The sequence below is a fragment of the Poeciliopsis prolifica genome, unplaced genomic scaffold (genome assembly GCF_027474105.1).
Source record: "Poeciliopsis prolifica strain line A6 unplaced genomic scaffold, Auburn_PproV2 SCAFFOLD012, whole genome shotgun sequence".
Taxonomy (NCBI): domain Eukaryota; kingdom Metazoa; phylum Chordata; class Actinopteri; order Cyprinodontiformes; family Poeciliidae; genus Poeciliopsis; species Poeciliopsis prolifica.
Genome location: NW_026562387.1, coordinates 5,915,882 through 5,937,408, shown reverse-complemented (window position 1 = coordinate 5,937,408; position 21,527 = coordinate 5,915,882). Strand labels below are relative to the sequence as shown.

The 21,527-nt window shown below is 39.9% G+C and overlaps 1 protein-coding gene across 3 annotated transcripts; it reads left to right on the top strand.

The window, feature by feature from the left end:
• Window positions 1-14,763: 14,763 nt before the first annotated feature.
• Window positions 14,764-20,523, top strand: txndc5 (thioredoxin domain containing 5). 3 transcript variants are annotated; one of them, XM_055037414.1, is made up of 10 exons: window positions 14,764-14,998; window positions 16,645-16,797; window positions 17,272-17,377; window positions 17,456-17,552; window positions 18,181-18,296; window positions 18,582-18,668; window positions 18,758-18,910; window positions 19,416-19,498; window positions 19,969-20,098; window positions 20,207-20,523. In XM_055037414.1, the coding sequence occupies exons 1-10, from the start codon at window positions 14,814-14,816 to the stop codon at window positions 20,327-20,329; spliced, it is 1,233 nt and encodes a 410-aa protein (XP_054893389.1). In that variant the 5' UTR covers window positions 14,764-14,813; the 3' UTR covers window positions 20,330-20,523. The 3 variants fall into 3 exon arrangements, with proteins under 3 accessions (XP_054893389.1, XP_054893391.1, XP_054893390.1); XM_055037416.1 differs by lacking the exon at window positions 14,764-14,998 and adding an exon at window positions 15,142-15,282; XM_055037415.1 differs by lacking the exon at window positions 14,764-14,998 and adding an exon at window positions 16,450-16,564.
• The last annotated feature ends 1,004 nt before the right edge of the window (window positions 20,524-21,527 follow it).

The following is a 21,527-nucleotide window of genomic DNA, read 5'->3' as shown; positions in this document are numbered from 1 at the left end:
CTGTTGGAGGAAACTCATATCAACGCTCCACTGGAGTTCGGTAAAAGGCACATGAGGTCAAGTAAAAACATAATGTTTGGGTTGATGACATTAAAATTGAACTTGTAGCAACACGTCTAAGGATGCTTGAGTACCATTTTTGTTCTTCTGCAACAGTAAAATAATTCACGCAGGTCCATCATATTTCCTGTCTCCATCTCAGCAACAACTGAGCTCCCAGATGCTTTGACGCTCTCATACAATAAGCAACAGCAATCCCTCATGTTGGTGCGAGGAGCCGATCAAGTTTGTGCTATACTTTCAGCACTGGATGCCTTTATTGAAGATATCAGAAAGGAAATGGGCCAAGAGGAACTTAAAAACATTTATCTAGCTTATCTCAACGACAGCTAATACGTGACCTCATGTCAACTCATATGACTAATTTTATATGTTTGTTGTTGTCCCATTTTTTTTTTTTTTTTTTTGATGATAATGATTTTGTTCAAATGATTTTACAAAATGATTTCTCCACTGACACAGAGCATGGAAAAGAAGAAGCCTTACAGTTTGTGTTCTACCTTTATTATTATTATTATTATTATTATTATTATTATTATTATTATTATTATTATTACTTGTAAAGTGAAGAAAGAACAATAAAAAGAGAAAGGCTTTTTGTCAATCCCTTTATTTGAATCAGGAGGATGCACATTTGGCTAAATCGTAATCCTTCCTTGCTTGGCAGAGAACAAAGTACATGACAAAAAAAAAAAAGAGTAGAACCGGGTATTACTTCCCTTTGCACTTCATCACAATCATTTTTACAGTGCACAATCTCGTGGGTACAGGTTGTTGTTTTAAAGAAGGAGGTTTAGATTTCCACTCACACATCTACTAAAAAAAAAACAAAGTAAGAAAGACAGTTTTTGATACATGCGTCCAAATAGCTGAGCTGACTTCAAGTCTGTGAGTTTGATGTTAGGAAAAGTCGCTGTGTGTGTGACTGATTAAATAATGTCAAAGTAACTTTCTTGATAAATTAAATACGAAAGTAAACGAGACGACAAACGTCTGTTCGGGTTTCTTTTGTAGGATCTCTTAGGATTTGTTTCATTTCCTGATCAAACTAAGTGTCTGTTGCGTTTCGTTCTGTTTGCGATTCACACCAAACTTCTTTTAGTCACCGTCACAAATCTGTTCCTCACTCTTATCATTTACTTCCTCAGAATAAATAATTATGGTTGTGAGATTTCATTTGCTTAATCTGGTTTGAGTTCCTTTTGTATTCGTAAAAGATAATTGGGAGAATAACTGCCTAGCACAGAAAGATTATCGTTGTAAAAATCTTTCTCAGCATGCCGCTAAATAAATACAATATCAAAATATTTAACAATTCAAACTTTTGTATAATTAAATGGTTCACTCTAAATATCGACGACTTATGTTGTTGTTGTTACCCAGCATTGTTAGCGTCAACATTATAATTACTTTGTTGTTTATATTACTGGAGTTATTATTAGTATTTTATTGAATGCATTGTATTAAGCAAGAATCTCACTTTTTTGTTTGTTTGTTTGCTTGGAGTAACTAAAACAGGCACTAAAATATCACATCACAATCTTGTGGCAGTTCACACATGAAGGGCGAGAAGCATGATCTCAGGACGGCATATAGGATGAAACTCAGTCTCGTTCAGACTCCAAAGGGGCACCAGATGAAATGCAGCGTTATCATTTTCCTTCCACTTGCTGCCTGGTGTTTCTGGAAAGCGCGGCGGCTTGTTTTCTGTCTGAAAGCGGCCTGCTCTTCCTGTTTTGCAGGCGGTGCAGTGCTCTCTGGCCGTGGACCGTGCCAATGAAAATGCTGAAGGAAACAGCGGCACCCAGCTGGAGCTCGGCAAGGCGAGGAACACAGATAAAAGGGGCAACGGTTGAAGCGGTCAGATACTGACAGCTTTCCTGTCTCTGCGTGCTGATGCCGTGTAGAAAGTATTTCCCTCCAAACCAGCCATATCTGATTGCATGGATACTCAAAGCAAAGGAATGTGGCCATATTGATACTTTTCTTAAGCGACACTACTGCCCCATGTTGCAAATTCTTGTCTTTTCTTTTATAATAGCAGATTAAAGAAACTCTGAATGTTCTAACTGGTCCCAGTTTGCAATCTACCTTCACATCAAATAAAAAAAAAAAAAGCTGTTTCAGAACACTGGATATTTACATTTGACAGATACAAATATTTAAGCAAAACAATAGTTTGGAAACATTTCCATACATTCTGCCATTTGAAAGTTTTTGTTTGCTTTAAGTCCAATGTTAGTCTCTCCCTTAGTTCATAAGATTTTATGTCTTTTCCATTGATTTAAAGAACAATGTTGCACTCATTATTTATGATGAGTCTGACTGACTGACTGACTGACTGACTGACTGACTGACTGACTGACTGACTGACTGACTGACTGACTGACTGACTGACTGACTGACTCACTGACTGACTGACTCAGTCCGTGATTTGTCAAGGAAAACTTGTGTTGTTGTCCAGACGTTATTCAGAGTAGCCTCAGTTATTCCAAACTTTTCAAATATGACTGCGGATGGGAACGTCTTGAAGTGATTTGCTGACTTTTGAAGTCCAGCAGTTCAGATCTGAATTAAAAGGTCCTTTGTTCTGTTTCTACCATTAAATCTTTTTCATGTTGCGATGGCATAGATTAAAATGCAAGCATTCGACGTCCTCTAAACTTGAACTCTCTGAAACATCTGAGAAAACAACAGTGGAGTTTGAACTTCCACTGAGAAAGAAATATAATGCAGATGACTTCAGCTGAGACTGACAACAGTTTGGCACAAACCGCCTGCTTTCTTTTTTTTTTTTTTTTTTACCCTTTAAGGATTCCTTTGTTTCATTCCAACGATGATCAGGAAAAAAGTTTTTCTTGGTGCAATAAAAAGAAAGGAGGCACTTTCCCTGTCTTTCTTCTGTCGGCTTATGAGAATTTCCAGCCTCTGCATGCTCACTTGTTTCTCTTTTGTGCAGCTTGATGGGTCCCTGTTACTAAATTACTAAGGGCCACACAACAAAAATGGCAGTAAAAAAAAAAAAGGCTGAACTTTCGAGTTAATAGCCCAACATAACAACGCCCCAGGGAGTCGGTGATGGTCCTGGGCGGATAGCTATGCTTGTGGTAATATGAATTCTTTGGCAATAGCTAACAGTCACCCATAGAGAGAGCGCTCAAATCTGTGGTATGAAATTGATATTTCTCTCGGGGGCTGTGCGCAATGGATGCTGAAGACTTTCTGACTGTGGCAGCTTTAGAAAAATGAGCACTGGGTGGCATATAAAAGCCATCGACTGAATGAAAAGTGTTGCATATTAAATATCCCACCTCTTGCTGTGAATGCCAGCCTTTCCCTGTTAGTGAACACTGAAGTTTTTCTTCTGACAAAACAAAATGTGCAACATAAAGTCAACTCTTCTCATTGACATCTGTTAAGCCTGAAATGCTGAAACAGCTGAACAGCACACGATGTTTTGCGCCTGCTTCGTTTCAACAGGCCGCTTCGCCAACGCAATGCATCGGCTCCGTTTTCCTCCTCCGTCCAAGAAACACAGATAAGAGTCCAGCAACAACAAACACCTTCCTCGGTCAATCACAGACTAAACAATGGCCAGAGACGATATGGTTGTCATCGGCCGGTGGCTACCAGCAGCAGCAGCAGAGCTTGTTGTCGTCTGGATTCCTGAAGCTCTGAGGAATGTCTGGCTTCGATGCCAGCCACATACCTCCTCTGTATCGTTGATTTTTTTCTTGTTTTCATTATCAGCCAGGTATTTTTGGGGGGATTGTATCTCCGCTTGACCAAAATAATAATAATTTTGCAATTAAAGGCAGCTGTTATCTCAGGAGATTACGTTTCTTAAATGGCGCACAGCTGTATTGTGTTGAAAGAGGCATTTCGTTATTCGTGACACAAATCGTCCTGGATGTATAAGTTTGTTCAACACCTACTTCTTTAGAGCCATCTGAAATGTTTTTTCAGCCTGTAGCGAGTTGTGATTATCAGTTTATGTTTTCTTTGTTGCCATAGAAGTGCATACACATCAGCCAAATGTGAAAAGAAAAACAAACAAAAAAACATGGTTGATGGGAGAGGAACTATGCAAAAATAATAGAATCGGATGAACAAACCTTTAGTTTATGTTGATTGTGACCTTTCACTTCCAGGACTCTGCTCTGTCCCACATTTATCTGTCAGCTTATTTAGATCATAAGCTAATTTGGATTCGGTTTTTGTACCGTCTTGCTAAAAAATATTTCTTCAATTATTAAGTCATTGCAATGGTTTTGCTGGATTCCTCTTCTGATTGGCTGGTTTGTGCATCGTCATGGCTCCTCTCCCAGAATTTCCTGCTGCTTGGAGAAGTGGAAGACATGTACTGCACAGAAAACCTGGGACCTCTCCATATTTCCTCCTGTCAGGGTGATTATTAATAATTAATGAATTATTGGTTTTCCATCATGGTTTTTTCATAAACAAATATATGTAAATCCTCCTCCTTTTTCCTTTAAGTCCACTTGGTAAACCATTGGATAGGTAAAAATCCTGCTTTGGGTGGAATAATTTTTTTATTTTGAAAAAGTGAAACTGATAAATGAACACAATTAACTTTTAAAGTAGCTAATACCTCCCAGTTTGCTTGACAACTTGTGGACATGGAAGATATGTCCACAAGTTGATAGTTTTTACATTAAAAAAATGTATACGTATAAATAAATGTCAAAAAAATGATTAAAACATGGCAGAAATTACAGGCGTCATTATCAACATTTTCTCCCTCAAAATGTTCCAGACAATCTGTGTATAATTTAAAATGCTCACTAGCATTCTGCTGCAGCTTTTCAAAAGCTAACAACAACTCCAAGAATGAATGAATAATGATTTAATATGCAAAAACATTTTTCTTTTGAACCTATTATTTGTCATCAGTCCAAGCATCATCATATAAACACGCAGTTGTTCGCTGTTTCATCAGTCTGGCAGTTTGTGTAATTTACAAAATGGCGATCTGACAATTTTTCTTTTTTTTTTTTTTTACACTTGATGTAAGATGCAGATCTTTTCCTTGAAATATATTTTTTTTTCACATTGTGCTTCGCATCTGTGAAAGAGTAGCCATATCAGCGGATTGACGTAAAGGTCTCAAAGTGATTTACTAAACCAAGTTTTTTAATGCTAAACAAACTGAGAAGAAGAAGAATCTCATCTATTAATCCTCTTGATGACTTAAAAATAACTTCCTCCCACCCTTACCATGTCTTGATTTACATCCTCTGTCTTTTAAATTTCTGCACAGTGTGAAGCACATCGCTGTAGATCCAGTTTTTGTGGAAAACCTGAGTTTTTTCAGATTAGATATTTATAACTCGATGCCTGGGGATCGCTTCGAGGAGAGAAATCATGGAACAGGAAGGAGAATGATACAGTATAAAGAATGATTCAAAGCCTTCATGCAGTGGGTGTCCACCTATATTTGCTGATTGAACCAACAGATATTTTACAGTAGAAGTTCTCCAAATAAAAAAAAAACACAGGTACTTTTCAAAGCATAGCTTTTGTCTGTATCATTACGTGAGCGATATGTTTAAAGGGTAGCTGCACCCACAGATGTTTTTAAATGCCTTTTTTTTTGTTTTAGTACTGTAAATGTTCTATGAAATAAAGCTATAAAAGTAAGGATGGTCTATAAATTCAACTACGGTTCTGTGTGAGACGGCACAACATGTGGTCTCCAGATTTGGATGTGATGTTTCCAGCCAAAATTCTTTACAAATTGGCCCCACAGTTCTGTCACCTTAAATTCATTTGGGTGATGACAAAATCCATCTCCTGACAAGTGCTTGTGAATGTTGTTTTAATGCAAACCTTTCAGCGAGATCCATAAGTTTACAGTAGTAAACTGGTCAAATCTAAACAAATACGCTGCAGCTCAAATAACGCAGCTATCTGGAAATTTTCTCAGATTTTTAACTTAAGCAGGAAGAAAACATGGATTCTACGTCTCAAAGCTAAGCATCAGTGCCCTTTTTGTGCCATTTTGAGATGTTTTTGAGCTGGAATTTTTGACATCTCCAAGGAGCTCAGAATACCCCACCTACCTCTGCCCCCTCCAACCCAATAAATCAATCAGTTATTCTTTTACAAGTCTGTGACCATTGGTGAAACAGAACCTCCCTGCTGTGGACTGCAGCTAAGAAAACCATCCTGACTGACAGAACAATGAAAAGCAAAGGAGGTGGATGAACAAGATGCGGGCATCGCTCTGTGTGTATGTGTGTGTGTGTGTGTGTGTGTTTGACTACACTTTTTTTTTCTTCTTTTTTTTTCACTTCTGCAGAGACTGTATGAGATTCTGTGTATCTCAAGTCTCTGGACCCCCATCTGAATGCGAGTTCAGCCTCTCATACCGGCTTTCTCCAGGGAGGCCCCGCTTCTTGGCAAAGGAATGCCTGGGAGTGGGCTTCTTAAATAAAAGGCAGCGCTCCTCGCGGGCTGTGGACAGCGCTTGGCTTTTTCTTTTCATACTTTACCTCCCCTGTGTCTCTGAACCCAAGTGGGCTTCTGCCTTCGCTGCTCCATCGCTTCAGGAGTAATGGCTTTACCTTGAGGCTGAGGGGGAAGGATGCAGGGGAAGGGAGGGCACTAAGCTTAACACTGGTCCGTCAGATGCCCGTGTTGAGCAATCAAAGTTATGGCTGTTCTTTTTGGTTGTTGTTGTTTTGATTTGTTGTTTTCTTACTTAAAAATAGCTTTCTCCCTCTTTTTTCAGAAAATTTTATCTTTTTTATTTACTCCAGATAGTTTTGTCTGATATTGAAATTTGCTTTTCATTGTGAGGATTTTTTAAAAAAAAGAACAATCTGTAAAAATATATATATATATATATATATAAATATATATATATATATATATATATATATATATATATATATATATATATATATATATATATATATATATATATATATATATATATGAAAAACATGTAATGAGGGTGCTGTATGTAAATAATTATGCTCACACATTAACTAAGTTGAGTACAGGTTTTCGGTTCGCACTCTCGTTTCTCTGTCAGCTGAGCAGCAATTTCCTTCCAGGAGGAAATAGCTGCATAAGTTTGCAGCAACTTGTTTATGCTGCAAACTGACTTAAGAGCAGAGCCGGCCCAAGGCAAAGCAAACTTAGAGGCTGCTTAGGGAACCCCAGACCTTTGTGGTCCTCCATAAATGCTAGAATCTTAACGTTTGTACATTGACAATGAGAATACTATCAATCTAAAAAAAACGACTTTTTTTAAAATCAACATTCAAATTTAAGATTTATTTGACAAGATGCAAAGATTACACCAAATCTGTACTGAAATGCTGTTGTTTGTGCTGATGAGGAGCCCCAGACAAACCGTGGTTGGAAGAAATGGAAACACGTCTCCTCCTGGCATTTCTCTTGCAGAAATCGTTTTAATACAAGAATTTAAAGGCTGCTCTGCAAACTGAACGGCTCTGGATGTTCAGCAGCTGCAGCTCGGAGAGATGTGGAAAAGGAGCAGAAGGCTAAAGTAGAAAGACTTTTCTGGAAATATATACAGAGTAAAAGAAGAGCTTGGTGATGTTAAGAAGGGTAAATTCAAGCTGAAGGAACAGTGGAGAAAAATGTAAGCTTCATAGCAGCATGTAAAATATAGAGAAGGGGGGAGGAAGTGAGAGGGAGGAACAAAGTTGTGGAAAAACGATGACAACAAAAAAGAGATGGAAGAGAAAGACACAAAAAGAGGAAGACTGGTTCCTGGGCTGCACATCAAAGCAGGTCAGCAGCAGAGGCTCCAGGCTGGTCCTCCCAGCACCTGCTGCTGCCCCGCAGCCAAGGAAAACACATCATTCTGACAGACGCACAGCTTAATGGCTTCTGTGGAGAGACCTTTACCGGCTTCGTAACTGTCTCTGCAGACTCTCCGAAGCTGCAGCCTACACAGCAAAATACACACACACAAAAACCCTCTCACAGCCCCGTTCACTGCTCCCGCAGGGTGACACATTCAGGACGAGATCGCACACAGCCCCAGTTTTCCAACGTGTGATCCATCTGATCGCTTTATCACACCAGCCGCCTGAATCGTGGATGAACCCAAGCACCTGTCAGAGTCATAAACTCTCCCACGTCAGAAACATGCTTTCAGTCGGTCCCACGTTTACAGTAAAACATTATCGCCTGGTTTCGGCATCGTGACCCCGTCTGTCCCCTCAAACGCCAGCGCTCTCTTAAACCGAGCCGCCTGGGCCCGGGGTCAGTGTCGAGGCGGAGAGAAAAATCCGGCTCACAAAAACAGTAAACATCTGTTTTGTGACTTGGCCACAACACGCTGGTAATGTCAGCCTGAGCTCAGCAAGGCTGGGCCCCTTTTTTGAGATTTTCCATGAGAGCCAGCAGGAGCGCAGCGACGAGGTGACAGCATCAGTAATGACTTTATTTTTTTATTTGCATTTTCTTTTTTTTAAAAAACATGACAGAATCAAAACAAACCTCTCTGCAACAACAGCACGCACCTTCAAAGTGTGCTGCTCCTGATTCAAAACGAATAAAACGTCCGTTCTTATGCATGACTTTTACTCAGGCAAAATGTAGCCTCACTGGTTATTGATGACATTTATGGCTCGCCTCATGTGAAATACTGTCTGCTTAAGTTTCACTTCAGAGTGCTGTAGCTTCAGGCCTACATGGCAGCTGCCTGATTTGTGGGCTGTCAGAAATATTTGGATGCATCGTGGTTGCAAGAGAAGTCCCAGCATTTTCTTTATCTGGAACAAAACAGCATGCATCGCATTCATTCCCATAAGGAAGGCCTGTTTCCTGCTTCAGAAGCTCTCTCACACCATAAGGATTTGATATGGAACAAGTAGGACCCTGTCACATTATTTGCCTTGAAAGAGTAGATTAATGAACAACAACCTAGCAACATCTTTCTCTGTCCCACCATCACAAAAGCAAACTTTCAGGAACTTTTTTTAACTTTTATGGTTTGGTAAAGATTAGACTAAGATTAGAGTTGATGATCTTCATGATGGCACTCGACAAAATGTGATGTGTGTTTCTGGTTTCTTAGTTGGTCACTGTATGATGTTGTTACGTCTCTTTATTGTGGTGTTTTTATGATCAGAGCATTTTGAACTGCTTTGTTGCTCAAATGTGCTCCACAATAGACTGACTGACTGACTGACTGACTGACTGACTGACTGACTGACTGACTGACTGACTGACTGACTGACTGACTGACTGACTGACTGACTGACTGACTGACTGACTGAACCGATCGGTCAGTTGGTCAATCGAGTGATTGACTGTATATAATGCTCTCATGCTCTGATTGAGTAAAGCATGGATTTTCCCCACTAAGCAGAAATGAATAAATAACCATAAATTAAAGGTTGACTATCTTTAGAAATGACTGTGTTCAATTACGGTGAAAACATTAATTAACTCACTTATTTTACAGTTTTATCTTTGCCTGTTCTGTAAATAAATGTGAAAAACAAATTTGTGATATGAGATTATGTAAGAAGAAGTTTGTATAACTAATTTTGATGGGGGTATTTTTGTTTTTTTTTTTTTTTATACACAACTATACCCATAAAAGTAAACCCAATCTCTGTTCTTCCACCTTTTTCTACCTCATCAAAGCCTCTTTCACATTTTGGTCGGTTCCCCCTGATGGTTTTCCCAGCAGGAAGTGGGTCTCTGACAAAGAACGCTCTAAACCTACAAGTGTCTGTGAAGCTCAGGCAGAGGCAGCTTCTGTCCCCACCTACACTGTCTCTCCTCGAGTGGCTGCTGTGAATAAGCATCAAAATGCGACACCATGTCGGTTCTTTCATGGCACAGACAGGAAGGAGCGAAAACTCAAACTGCGATCTGGACAAAATGCAAAGAGCAAGGACAGTAAGCAACGTGGTCAGTTGCCGATTAAATGGCAACGAACTCTTAAGGGATGTCATCTATTTGGAAATCTTCCATGTTGCACTTTAAAGGCGCAGTGGTAGAGCCTCAACACCTGTGGGGGGACAAAAGGGGACGATCCTGTGGTAATCGTCAGCACCCTCTTAAACGTCTTCTGGTTTAGCTGCTTTCCCACATCTTTTTTCTTTTCCAATTTCCCTTAAATATACAGTAATTTTATTTCACTTTGCATTTTCTCTGTTATGCTTTATCCACTTGTCACTTTCCTACACCCACCATCCGCTTTGTAGCCACCCAGATGAGGACACAAGGTTTTCTCTTTTTTCCATGCTTTTATGTTTTATTTTTTATTGGAGTGATTCAGTCCTGTGGAAAAGCCCTTTGCCTTTGTGTGTGTGTGTGTGTGTGTGTGTGTGTGTGTGTGTGTGTGTGTGGTGTGTGTGTGTGTGTGTGTGTGTGTGTGTGTGTGTGTGTGTGTGTGGGGGGGTGTGTGTGTGTGTGTGTGTGTGTGTAGAACAGGTGCTTGTTGCAATGGGTTTCAGCTGTCTGGAAAAGAGATTGGTTCACCTCTGCTGGTCACATCCTGAGTCCTGGTTATGATACGGCTATGATTCTTGTGTTGCTACTGGAAACACTGCTGACTTTGGACAGTGTGATGTTCAAAAATGAGGGAAAACAGTATTACGGCACAAAGACACATGCTGGGTGGTGTTGCAAGACGTGGAGATGTTTAAACCAGGTTATAAAACAATTTCCCAAGCATCGGAGAACTCTCCGAGTATTTTTCAATCCAGCATACAAAAATGGAAAAACAAGCAAAACCTGCATGGACATGGACACCCACCAAAAACTGACATAGGCACAGACATTAAAGGTTGTTCAGCAGACTGGCAGGGATGTCTTTCATAGTGACAATAGGTCAAAGGATTGTTTGTTATTTTTTGGCACCACCCTAACCAGAAAATGGCATCAACATAATCTTTCAAATGGACCACTCAGGACATTTCCATAGTGAACGCTCCATCGCCTCAGATACTTAAAACCAAATTATCCTTCCCCGGTCAGTTGCTCTCTTTCGGTTCTCGCTTTCACCCCGTTTACCGCCTGCCGGCTCCTGCACCTTCAGCCTCGAATTTCAGGCCATGAAGAAAACAAACATAATGGCCCCAGTTCCCTGGAGTCCATTTGTCTTTCCTTTTCCCATTACACCAAGCTATGGTTGGCCTGGCATGGTGCCTTGCTACCAACAATGGGTAACCAGTAGACACCCGCAACTATGTGACCTCCTCTGTAGCAGGTCAAATGTAAAATATGTCAGAGACACTTTGGCCGTACTTACCACAGCCATAAGACATGCTGAGACTAAATAGTGGGGTGTGAATGTGGGCTTGCTGTGGGAACAATAGAGCCACTTTGGGGGACTTGAGTTATTTATCATGTAAAAAGATAGGAGCGTATAATCTCATATGATTTCAACCTCCAATTGACTGTGCATGTGATATTTGTGTTCTACTGTTCAGTCTGAAACTGGAATGTAAGGAACAGTCTGTCTCAAATGGGGGGCAAAGCAATATTTTTTATATAAGAGCCCAAATAAACTTTAAGTGGGTGGGAGCTCCTGTCGGACCAGCACCTTTGTGTCAGAGCAGAGGGCTAAATCAGGACAGGAATATTATATGCAAGCAGTCATAACAGTCAAAAACACTTTTCCAAGTCGTTTGAAAAAAAACACAAAAAAAAGTCCAGGCGGCTCTCAGTTTGTATTCTCACTTAATGACACAAGCAGGTGTTGAAACATTGTGAAGAAGTTTGACATTTAATGAATTACGCCGTGCTTTTTCACCAAAGTTGGATGGAGTGTCAGCATTTAGGGGCTGGTCTGTTAAAATAAAGTCACGGCCAGCATTCACTTAGGCATAGCTGAGTTATGGGAATGTCTCTTTTAAAAGATTGCAGTGCAAAAGTTGGTTTCTAATGTAGACTCCAGCCCCAGAGTTTTCCACACGTTCTCTGACTGGACTGTGTTGGACAAGAAAAGAGAAGTCCATGGGACATTTCCATCCTTCCAATGTAATAGGTGCAGAAAATTTGCGAATGCAAACAAAACTGTTGAGTCGCTGGTCAGACTGTTTTCAGTGATGCAATCATTTCAATGTCTCTGTGGTATGCTGAAGAACATACCGTAGAGAATTTTTTTCAGGTGAAAATTTGCAAATGTCTAAAATTTAAGACAATTAATATACCCAGTGTTGATTCTTGTTCTGTCATACCTTCTAAAATTTGTTCTATAATACTGGATATAAACTTCTGCTTTGTTTTATTCAGCAATGTTGAGATTTAAGGGGCTTTATGGCCAATTGCCCAAAACGTCAGTCATTACCTTCATTAAAAATTAGAATGTATCAATTGGAACAAGTTTTCAGGAGTCTTGTGTTAACTGTCCAAGTATCGTCTATCTTTTTTTTTTATGATCTGAAGCTCTTCTTAAAATGTCCACTTTGCTGCTTGTCTTGTCTAAAGACTGTTACCCAAATGGACCAGCTGCAGATTTTGCGCAAGCTCTTCAGTGGAGGTAACTACCACGACAAGAACTTCATTATTAATAACATTAAAATCCAGATAAACACAGAGGACTTCCTGCACCGCGCACCTTCCTGGCATTGTGGCATTCTGAGGTATTTCAAGCTTGTGAAGCTACCTCTCACACTCCTGCAGCTTGGAACATGTGAGAGAGAATGTGGAGCTGGTTTTAATGTGTGGAAATAAGCCAACATCAGCACGTCTGAGGTTGATTAGTATAAATATGTATGTTCTTGTGCATGTAATAAATGAAAACATGTGATTTTGCGCATGTTTATATATATATATATATAAAGGATATAACCTTTTTTAAAATGGCAGCTGCTTTGTATAGCTTAGTCTTTTTTGTTTAGATAAGCAAACCAAAAATTAGTTTAAATAAAGGATTTATGCCTGGACATAAATTCAGAGCTCGCCAGACTTCACTTGTTGCTCCAAGACACAAGAAGTTAATGAATGAGAAAATGCCATAAAAAAAAAGAAACTTTCAGTTTGAAGCCTGCAGCTCCCCTCACTCTCACCATCTCCCTCTCCCTTTTTGGTTTCATGAAATCATGACTACATTAAAAGAGGTGTGGACTTTCCAAGGAGCTGTCAGTCCAACAGGCCAGCAGGTACTTTGCTCAGACACACACAAACACACTTCCCTGTGGGAAAAGGTGCATGATTTATAAGCACTGTCGCCACTCCGCCAGGCTCCAGCTGCCATGAGTCGCACCGTAATTTTAAAGCATCATTTGTAGCAGTGATGAGGAGGCAACTCTGACTCATGCATGTGACGGCTGGTGCAGAAAACTAACGCCCCATCTGTCATTCTAAGCGGCAGTGATGTTCCTCCAGAGCAGGGGGAGCCACATTTGAACAGGTAAAACAGAAACCTAACGTTGTTTATTTTCACAGTATACCGTCTGTTTATTGTTGCCCTAATAGGTTTACACCAGTTACATCACTGGCGTTAAGTGTTGACAATTTGTTTTTGAAAGATTAGGCGAGAAGGAAAGTTCAGGAGCCTGCCAATGTGCAGTCTGCAAGAATTTATAGGACTATTTGCAAGTAACCACTTTTGACATTTCCACACACTACTTTAGGGGGGGAAACTTCTAAATGCATCTTAAATTATAAGCAAATTTATTGGTCCTGATTAAAGTCTCTAAGTAAAAGCAAGAGAAAAAACAACAACTCATGTTTAAAAAAAGGATTTTGTAAGACTTTGGAAATCCTGAGCACATTTTCAAGCATAGTCTGGCCCTGCAAGATTAATATGAGAAAGGAGAGGTGGCTAAAGACTTTTGCAGTGTGCCGTCCATACAAGGAATATTTTGTTCCCATACAAGAACTTCTTCGAACTGAAGGTGAACCTAGAGCCTCCATGAAGAATAAGGCTGTATATCTTGGATTATTCGGCTTTTAGCTTTATAACACAAAAATTCCAACAAAAATTACAAATTCCTGAGCATAGCACAAGTTGTGACAACACTTATTGGTCCTGATTAAAATCTTTCTGAATTGTGTGTGGGGGGGGAAGATGGGGATTGGTGACAGAGCCGTGGAAGGCCAAGCACTTTAGTGGTGAAGGATGGCCGTTATGGTTTCATGCAAAAGGCAAGCTATGTAGCTCAAATTGTTGAAGAAGTTAATGCTGCTTCTAATTGAACAAGTTTAGAGTAAATGTTGCATTTAAAGGAACAGTATTATGTTTTCCGGGCAGATAGAGTCATTTTATTGCACAACAAGTAACTATGTTACTTTCAGTTGTTGCAAAAATGCTGCATATATTATATATGACTTCAAAAAATTTACTTTGCAATTTAATGCACATCATCACAACAACGTATTTCTCCATTAAGCTTTAGTTGCACTGAGAAGTAGCTAGTATAATGAGCTCAGTGGCTGCAGTTCCACCTGCTAAGAGCTGCTGTTGCTAGTCTGAAGGAGCTCAGCGGAGGAGTCGTAAGCGAGCAGAGCTCTGTGAGGCAGAAGCACGGCTTGGAGACTGCAGCTCTGAGAGCCGAATGGAAAATACATCACTTTTGTAACCCTGGATGGCTGGAGATTAAAGGATTATCCATAAAAGAGTCAAGTCAACACTCCTCGGTATGTTTCTGATGAGTTAATAACATGATGAAAAGTTGATTCTACATAATACTGCCCCTTTAAAGAGAGTCTGTAAAGGGGCGTGTTTTGGCGGAAGTCGCTCCTTTTGTACCAGCAGGGACACCGTCCTCCAGCCGAGATTCACCATGGCCTCTGCACTGACTTGCACAGCATTTGTTCCGTGTTTACTGTCTTTTACGTTACTATTTGCTCCTGTGTTTTGCGACGCTGATGCAGAAGAAGAGGAGCACGCCAAGCACACATACACTGTAGAGATGTTCACCGAGGCGGTGCCAACTGCGCCCCACTTTGTCATGTTTTACGCCCCCTGGTAAGTGCAGAAAACGAGTGCCTTTGAGCGACGTTTGACAGACTAGTCGGCTGTGACATCTCTCTGTCTCTCTTTGCCAACTCTTGTAAGTGCAGAAAACCTCTCGCGTTGTTGTGGTAACAGTTTACCGGTAAACTGGCTGGGAAGCTACTAAGCTACCCGCTAAACAACAGTTGACTCGGTTAGCTTAGATGCTAGGCTAGATTAGCATAGCCAAATAGCGGCTTATCAGATTTAAACATTTACGGTTAGCTCTCCGTAGCCTAACGTCACACATACTTCAGGTAAAAAAGTACTACAGTTGCTGTTTTTGCACCACGTAGGGGAAGTTTTCAAAGTTATGTTGAGGTAGCTTTGCTTACGTGGCACGCACTGATTCACTGTTACGTGATTGGTTTCAAAACTGGGGTCCGCGGTCCTACAGAGGCCCTTGGTCGTGTAAAGGGGAAAAAGGAGATGAGGAGCTCAACTTTTTGTGAATTGTTTTGTGTTTTTGCTAAAAAAAAAATACTGTTTTATCAGTCATCTCATCTGGACATGAAATTCTGTATAAACTGATTCAAATGAATTATGTCCTTAAATTTCATCAAGTTAAGAGTGTAATGGCACAATGTTGGTCAGCTGTCAATTTAAACCAAACGGCAGCAAATCTAAAACATGCAATGCAATATTTTTAATTGCTGTAATTGAGAGTTGCCCCATTCAGGGATCACCAAACACCTCACAGTGTACCTTGTTTTTTATTGTGGTCAATGGTGTGATTTCTCAAAGTTGAGTGGGACTTTCAGTTGGATAGTAAGGCATATTGTGGTATATAACCCGGCAGCATTAACCTTCACAGTTTTCTCTTTTGATGGGGAAGTGGGGGAAGAGACTATTCTAAAAATCTATTAGGATTATTTTCTGTTGTAAAACAAAATAAACAAAACTTTTGCATGGTCCATATTGTGTTTGCATCTGGAATCCTTCCTGTGTGTCACAACCGTCCACAGACATGAATTGTAAGATGTTAAACCAATAAAGAAAAAACTATCTTTTTAAGACTAGTTAAGAAAAGACGGCAAATGTGGTCTGATCACATAGGTTTAAAATTAGCAGAAAATCAATAAATGGCTAATTGTTTTTCTTTGCCATTAAAAATCAAATTCAAATAAATTGTTTTAGCAAACATGCACCAGAATATAGTAAAGGAAAAAGAAAAAAACTTTTCATGTTATTCAACTTATCTGTAATGTAAGGGAAAGTACAAAATGAAAAGACATTTTCTTTGGTCTTCCTGGAAAATAACATGTAACAAACACGTTTTTAAAGTTCCTCTTGTCCTTGTTTCCTAGACATTGTTAAATTGAATCTCATGAAATGAAAATCACAGATTTTACTCTGGTATTTTGGTGGAACTCTGTCGAATTCTTTAAATCCTGCACTTAAATACTTCTGCTGCCATTTAGTGCCTTGAAGGAGGACATGAATATCGGCCGATACCGATTTTTGACTCAGATATTTCCGTAGTTTTCCCAAGTTTCACATCTTTCCAACAAAACCAGAATAAGTTTTTCAGCTAGTCACGTGAGTTATAAACATTTTAGCAACATAAAACCTGGAATGTAAACGTGTCCAAAAACCCATTTTTATCACTTTATGTCCAGGTGCGGTCATTGCCAGAGACTTCAGCCTGCATGGAATGAACTGGCAGACAAATACAATGGCATGGATGATCCTCCTGTATATGTGGTGAAAGTGGACTGCGTCCAGAACACCAAGTTCTGTTCCAGCGAGCACGGCGTCCGAGGATACCCTACGTAAGTGAGAGAAGCATCTACCATAAACCTCACAGAGAGATGCATAGACAGGAGAGTTTGTCTGCTTGAAAAAAGAACTCTGAACAATATGCAAATTATTCAAAACTATAATGTATTTCAGCATTCATTCATATCAGAAGTGAATCTTGCAAATTTTTCAATTCATGGCTGAAAATGTGACTCATAAGATCTGACTGTGAAGTGGTTACACTCACTGGAGCACTTATGTTAACACACCTCTTACAACTTAGAAATAAACTTGCTTTCCGTTAATCATTGAAATTGGTGACACATTGACCCAAATATAGTTAAATATTCTGTCAGAAATCTTCGTCTAAACCCTAATCTTGCTGCTGTCGGCCCTCTGCACCTGCGAACGCAGCAGAAGCACAACCGACTCTGAATAATTATTGACTGTTCGGTTTAATAACCAATTTTACCCATTTGAATTGTGTGTTGTTCTTTCGCGTGCAGACTAAAGTTGTTTAAGCCAGACCAAGAAGCAGTGAAGTACCAGGGACCAAGAGATCTGCAGTCTTTGGAGACGTGGATGCTGAAGACGCTCCAGGAGGAGCCTTCAGTGAGTTTCTGTCACTCAGTAATCGGCCTCAAAGCAGCGTTTTGTGAATTAAAATTTCTGTCCACTTCTGCTCTCCAGGAACCAGTAAGTGAGCAGGAACCCCCTAAAGCCCCAGAGCCCAAACAGGGCATGTATGAGCTCACTGCAGCTAACTTTAAGGAACACATATCCAAAGGTAAATGTGAAGCTTCAGTTGTCTCACGAGTTACTGGGTAATTAAATGTTCTTTTATTGCAGCTGTATCCGGCTGTGATAGTTTCACTCTTGTTCCATATTTGAATGCTTTTTCAGTTTTCGTTCATGCTATGATGTGATTCTACGTCTGTGATTAAGTCACTAAAATGGCTTATTGCTTGGCTTTGAATATCAGAATAAACTAATGATAAAAAAAAAAAAAAATGAAAAAAAAACAGACTTGATATAACGTCACCTCATGTTTTAGTACTGGACAATAACAAACTCAATGAGAGGACGGTTCCTAAGCTCCAGCGAAGCTCAAGAATCGTCATTAAAAATAAAAACAAATGATTTCCTGTTTGGATATGACACGGGAGCCTTTTACCGTTTGGTTATTACTTGTAGTTCTGCATCCTGGCAACAGCAAAGCAATAATTTGAGCTATAAAGTAGCATACCTGGTTGTATAAGCCCTGAAAGGCTGGGTAAGCTTTTTACAGCAGGCAATGCTATGGCATAAAGAAATGAGTTTACATTACTAAAAGTATAAATCTTGAATCACGGCAACTTCTTTTTTTTTTAAATTTATATTCATTTCTTGCAATGGCTTCTGTGTTTCGTTTCCAGGTGCTCATTTTATTAAGTTCTTTGCACCCTGGTGCGGCCACTGCAAGGCCATGGCGCCGACCTGGGACCAGCTGGCCTCCAGCTTTGAGCACTCTGACGACGTAAAGATAGGAAAGGTGGGCTGAGGGTGTCATCACTGTCGAAAACAGTCTTCGAAGATATCCACACTTTATAAGCTTAATGTTTTGCTTTAAAGGTTCAACTTCTAGCGATGTTGCAGGTTGTAGTTGTGCGTTATCTCCAGTCCTTATATCAAAGTCCCTTTGCACAGTCAGTTGATTTGTGTGACGGAACAGGTTGTTAATCACATGAGGTGCTGCTCGTTTCCATGGGAGGGTCAGAAACAATGCAGGTGCCAGTGTTTGGTGTGATGTCACTCCTGTAATTTGCCTGTGACCCAGGTGGACTGCACGCAGCACTACGAGGTGTGCTCTGAGAACGGTGTCAGAGGATACCCAACACTGCTGTTCTTCCACAATGGACAAAAGGTTTGGAAGCCGGCTGCAGTGTTGACAGATGACCCAGTCTGGTGTGTGTCCGTGTGATAATTCTCCTGCTCTTACTTGTTTTTATTAAGATAGAACAATACAAAGGGAAGAGAGACCTGGACTCGTTCAAAGAATTTGCAGACAACCAGCTGAAGGCTGCGCTCTCTGCAGAGCAGAAGGAGGAACCAGCCGAGGAGCAGAAAGCAAACGAGATTCCCACTGATGCGCCAGCAGACGAGGAGGTACAGCAGGCGTGCATACCACGTATAGAAAGGAATACTTCAGTGTTCTGTTCTGAATTTCTTTGGGTGTGACCGTATCTTGTAAAGAAATCTCATGGTATCAAAACAGCAGCTCAGTTCACTTTGCTTATAAGAATTGTCCCATTTATATAAGCACAACAAAAACGCCTTGAGGCTCTTTACAAACATCGTTTCAAATGACACAGTGGCATTTTAGCACACATTGTTGAAAGTAAATTGATATCACAAAGCGTGTTCCAGTTGACTATTAAAGAAATGGTAAGTTAACGTTATCAAGTTTGATAATTTCTTTAGTTGACAGTTAACTAGTAAAGATTCTTCACCAGGTTTGTTTTTTCCATACTACCATCTACTACTAATGCTAGAAACTTAACAAAAGCATAAGGTGTTTGCTTGCGTAAAAGTCTGAGTTACAACTACCAGTGATCATAATGAATTTTCTTTAGACCCATAAAGTTTTAAGTATGCTACTCTGTGTTTGCAGTCCAACGTGTTGATCCTCACTGAGAGCAACTTTGACGAAACGGTAGCCAAGGGCTTCACCTTTGTCAAATTCTACGCTCCGTGGTAAGATCACCTCTGTAGGAACAAATATTTTAATAGTACTACTACATGACAATATAATCAATTTCTAATTGCATCGTAAGCAGATTCTGAAGTTGCTAGATATTTTTATTGCTGCTGTGCACAAAGGCCACAAAGTTCAGTTTTGGTCCCGTCTAATGACCTTATTCCACTTCTGCTTTAAAATTAATTAATTTAATTAGTTGGGTTTAATTTAGGGGGTGTCAGAGGTGAATACACACAAAACACTTCAAATATTTTTTTTGTATGTGCTACTCTGTCCTCACAAAATCCCAAATAAATAAGAAAAACTGATGAATAATTTATATAAACACTTTGTATTTTTTTTGCATAGTTTTAAAATGACAAGTAAATATAATGCTGAATAATTTTTTACAAAGGGATTCTAAGTTCCCAATACATGTCAGTTCTTGATTAAAATGGCACAACTCTCATCTTCCTGCTGTGACCAGGTGTGGTCACTGCAAGAATCTCGCTCCAACTTGGGACGACCTTTCCAAGAAGGAGTTTCCCGGTCTCACTGATGTCAAGATCGCCAAAGTGGACTGCACCGTCGAGCGCACGCTGTGCAACAAGTACTCTGTAGGTTTAACTCGAGTAACTCTGCAGCTTAAGCTTCACTCAAACTGGCTGTTAAGGCCGATCAAACCTGACGTAGTCTTGATCTTTTTATTTTCACTTTTCTCTCAGGTGCGAGGTTACCCAACGTTGATCATCTTCAGAGCTGGGGCGCAGGGTGATGAGCATCACGGGGGGCGGGACCTGGAGAGCCTGCACAACTTCGTGATGAGGCAGGCGAGAGACGAGCTGTAGGAAGCAACACCTCGCTACCTGGAATCTCCTGTTATCTGGCCAGCTGGACCAGAGTCTCTGTCCTGCAGCAGCCAAGTCGGATTTCCTTCAGGACGGAGTTAAGCCAGCGACAGACTGATATCATCTGGGTCTCTGTTTTTTGTGGGGGGGGTTGGGATTGTATTTACAGACAGAATAAATGTGTTGGAAATGTATTTTTTTATGAATCTCACATTTGTAAACCTCTGCAAGCACTGGTCCAATAATAACCAGAAACACAGGCAACTGTACCAAGACTTTCATAAAATTTTTTTTTTTTTTTTTTTTTTGGTTTTCTGACTCCTGTGGGTTCCCTCCCCTTCCTACTTAAATTATAAACCTCTGTTATGATGCTGTGACTCTTAAGTTGTAAAAGTTGTGACGTCTCTGTGAGGTTGAGGGTTATTTTAAAGGTACATCATGTATATCTGCTGATAGCCTATCTGATGTAACTCTCAGGGAATATAAGCGGACCAGAACAATGTCACTCACACAAGATTGTAGTTGACACGGTAAGCTGAGCCGTGGACCAGATTGTTTACACTTCACTAAACACAAAACGCTCCAATAATGATCAGTCACCTTCAGTTCATGTGAAGCTGTATATGTGACATCTTTTCTTTTTTTTTAGCTTTTGAAGTTTTGAGTCAATTTCACACCTATTTTAGTTTGCTGCTTTTTTTAAAAAAAACAAAAAACAAATGCAGTTTGTTTTTTTATCAAGATCAGTGAATCAGGACCACTTGCATTCATTTATCGCTGATTATTGCATTGATTGAAGCATCATTGAATGTCCCTGGTATAAATATGAATAGTTTATCAAATGACAATAACATAAGAACCTGAATTTATTTTTTCAAAAAAAAAACTCTTTCTGGGTTTAGAGAATTTCAAAGATTTTTTATGGATCGTCCAGCCTGCCTGCGTTCGGTGTTTATAGTTGACTGGCCATGTGAAAAACTGCTTTTGTTGTCCAACCCAGGTTCACAAATGGGCAGAGGCAACAGTTTTATCAGTTTGGTTTTTGAGCAACACATGGTCTAAAGAGGTCCAGCAACACAACTATACATTTAGTTTTTAAATGTTACCCACAAGTTTTGTACAAAAAAAAAAAGTGGAAAGTTGTAACATAAGATTTCATAATAAATTTTGCCAAAAACATGTTTGTATTTTTGGTATT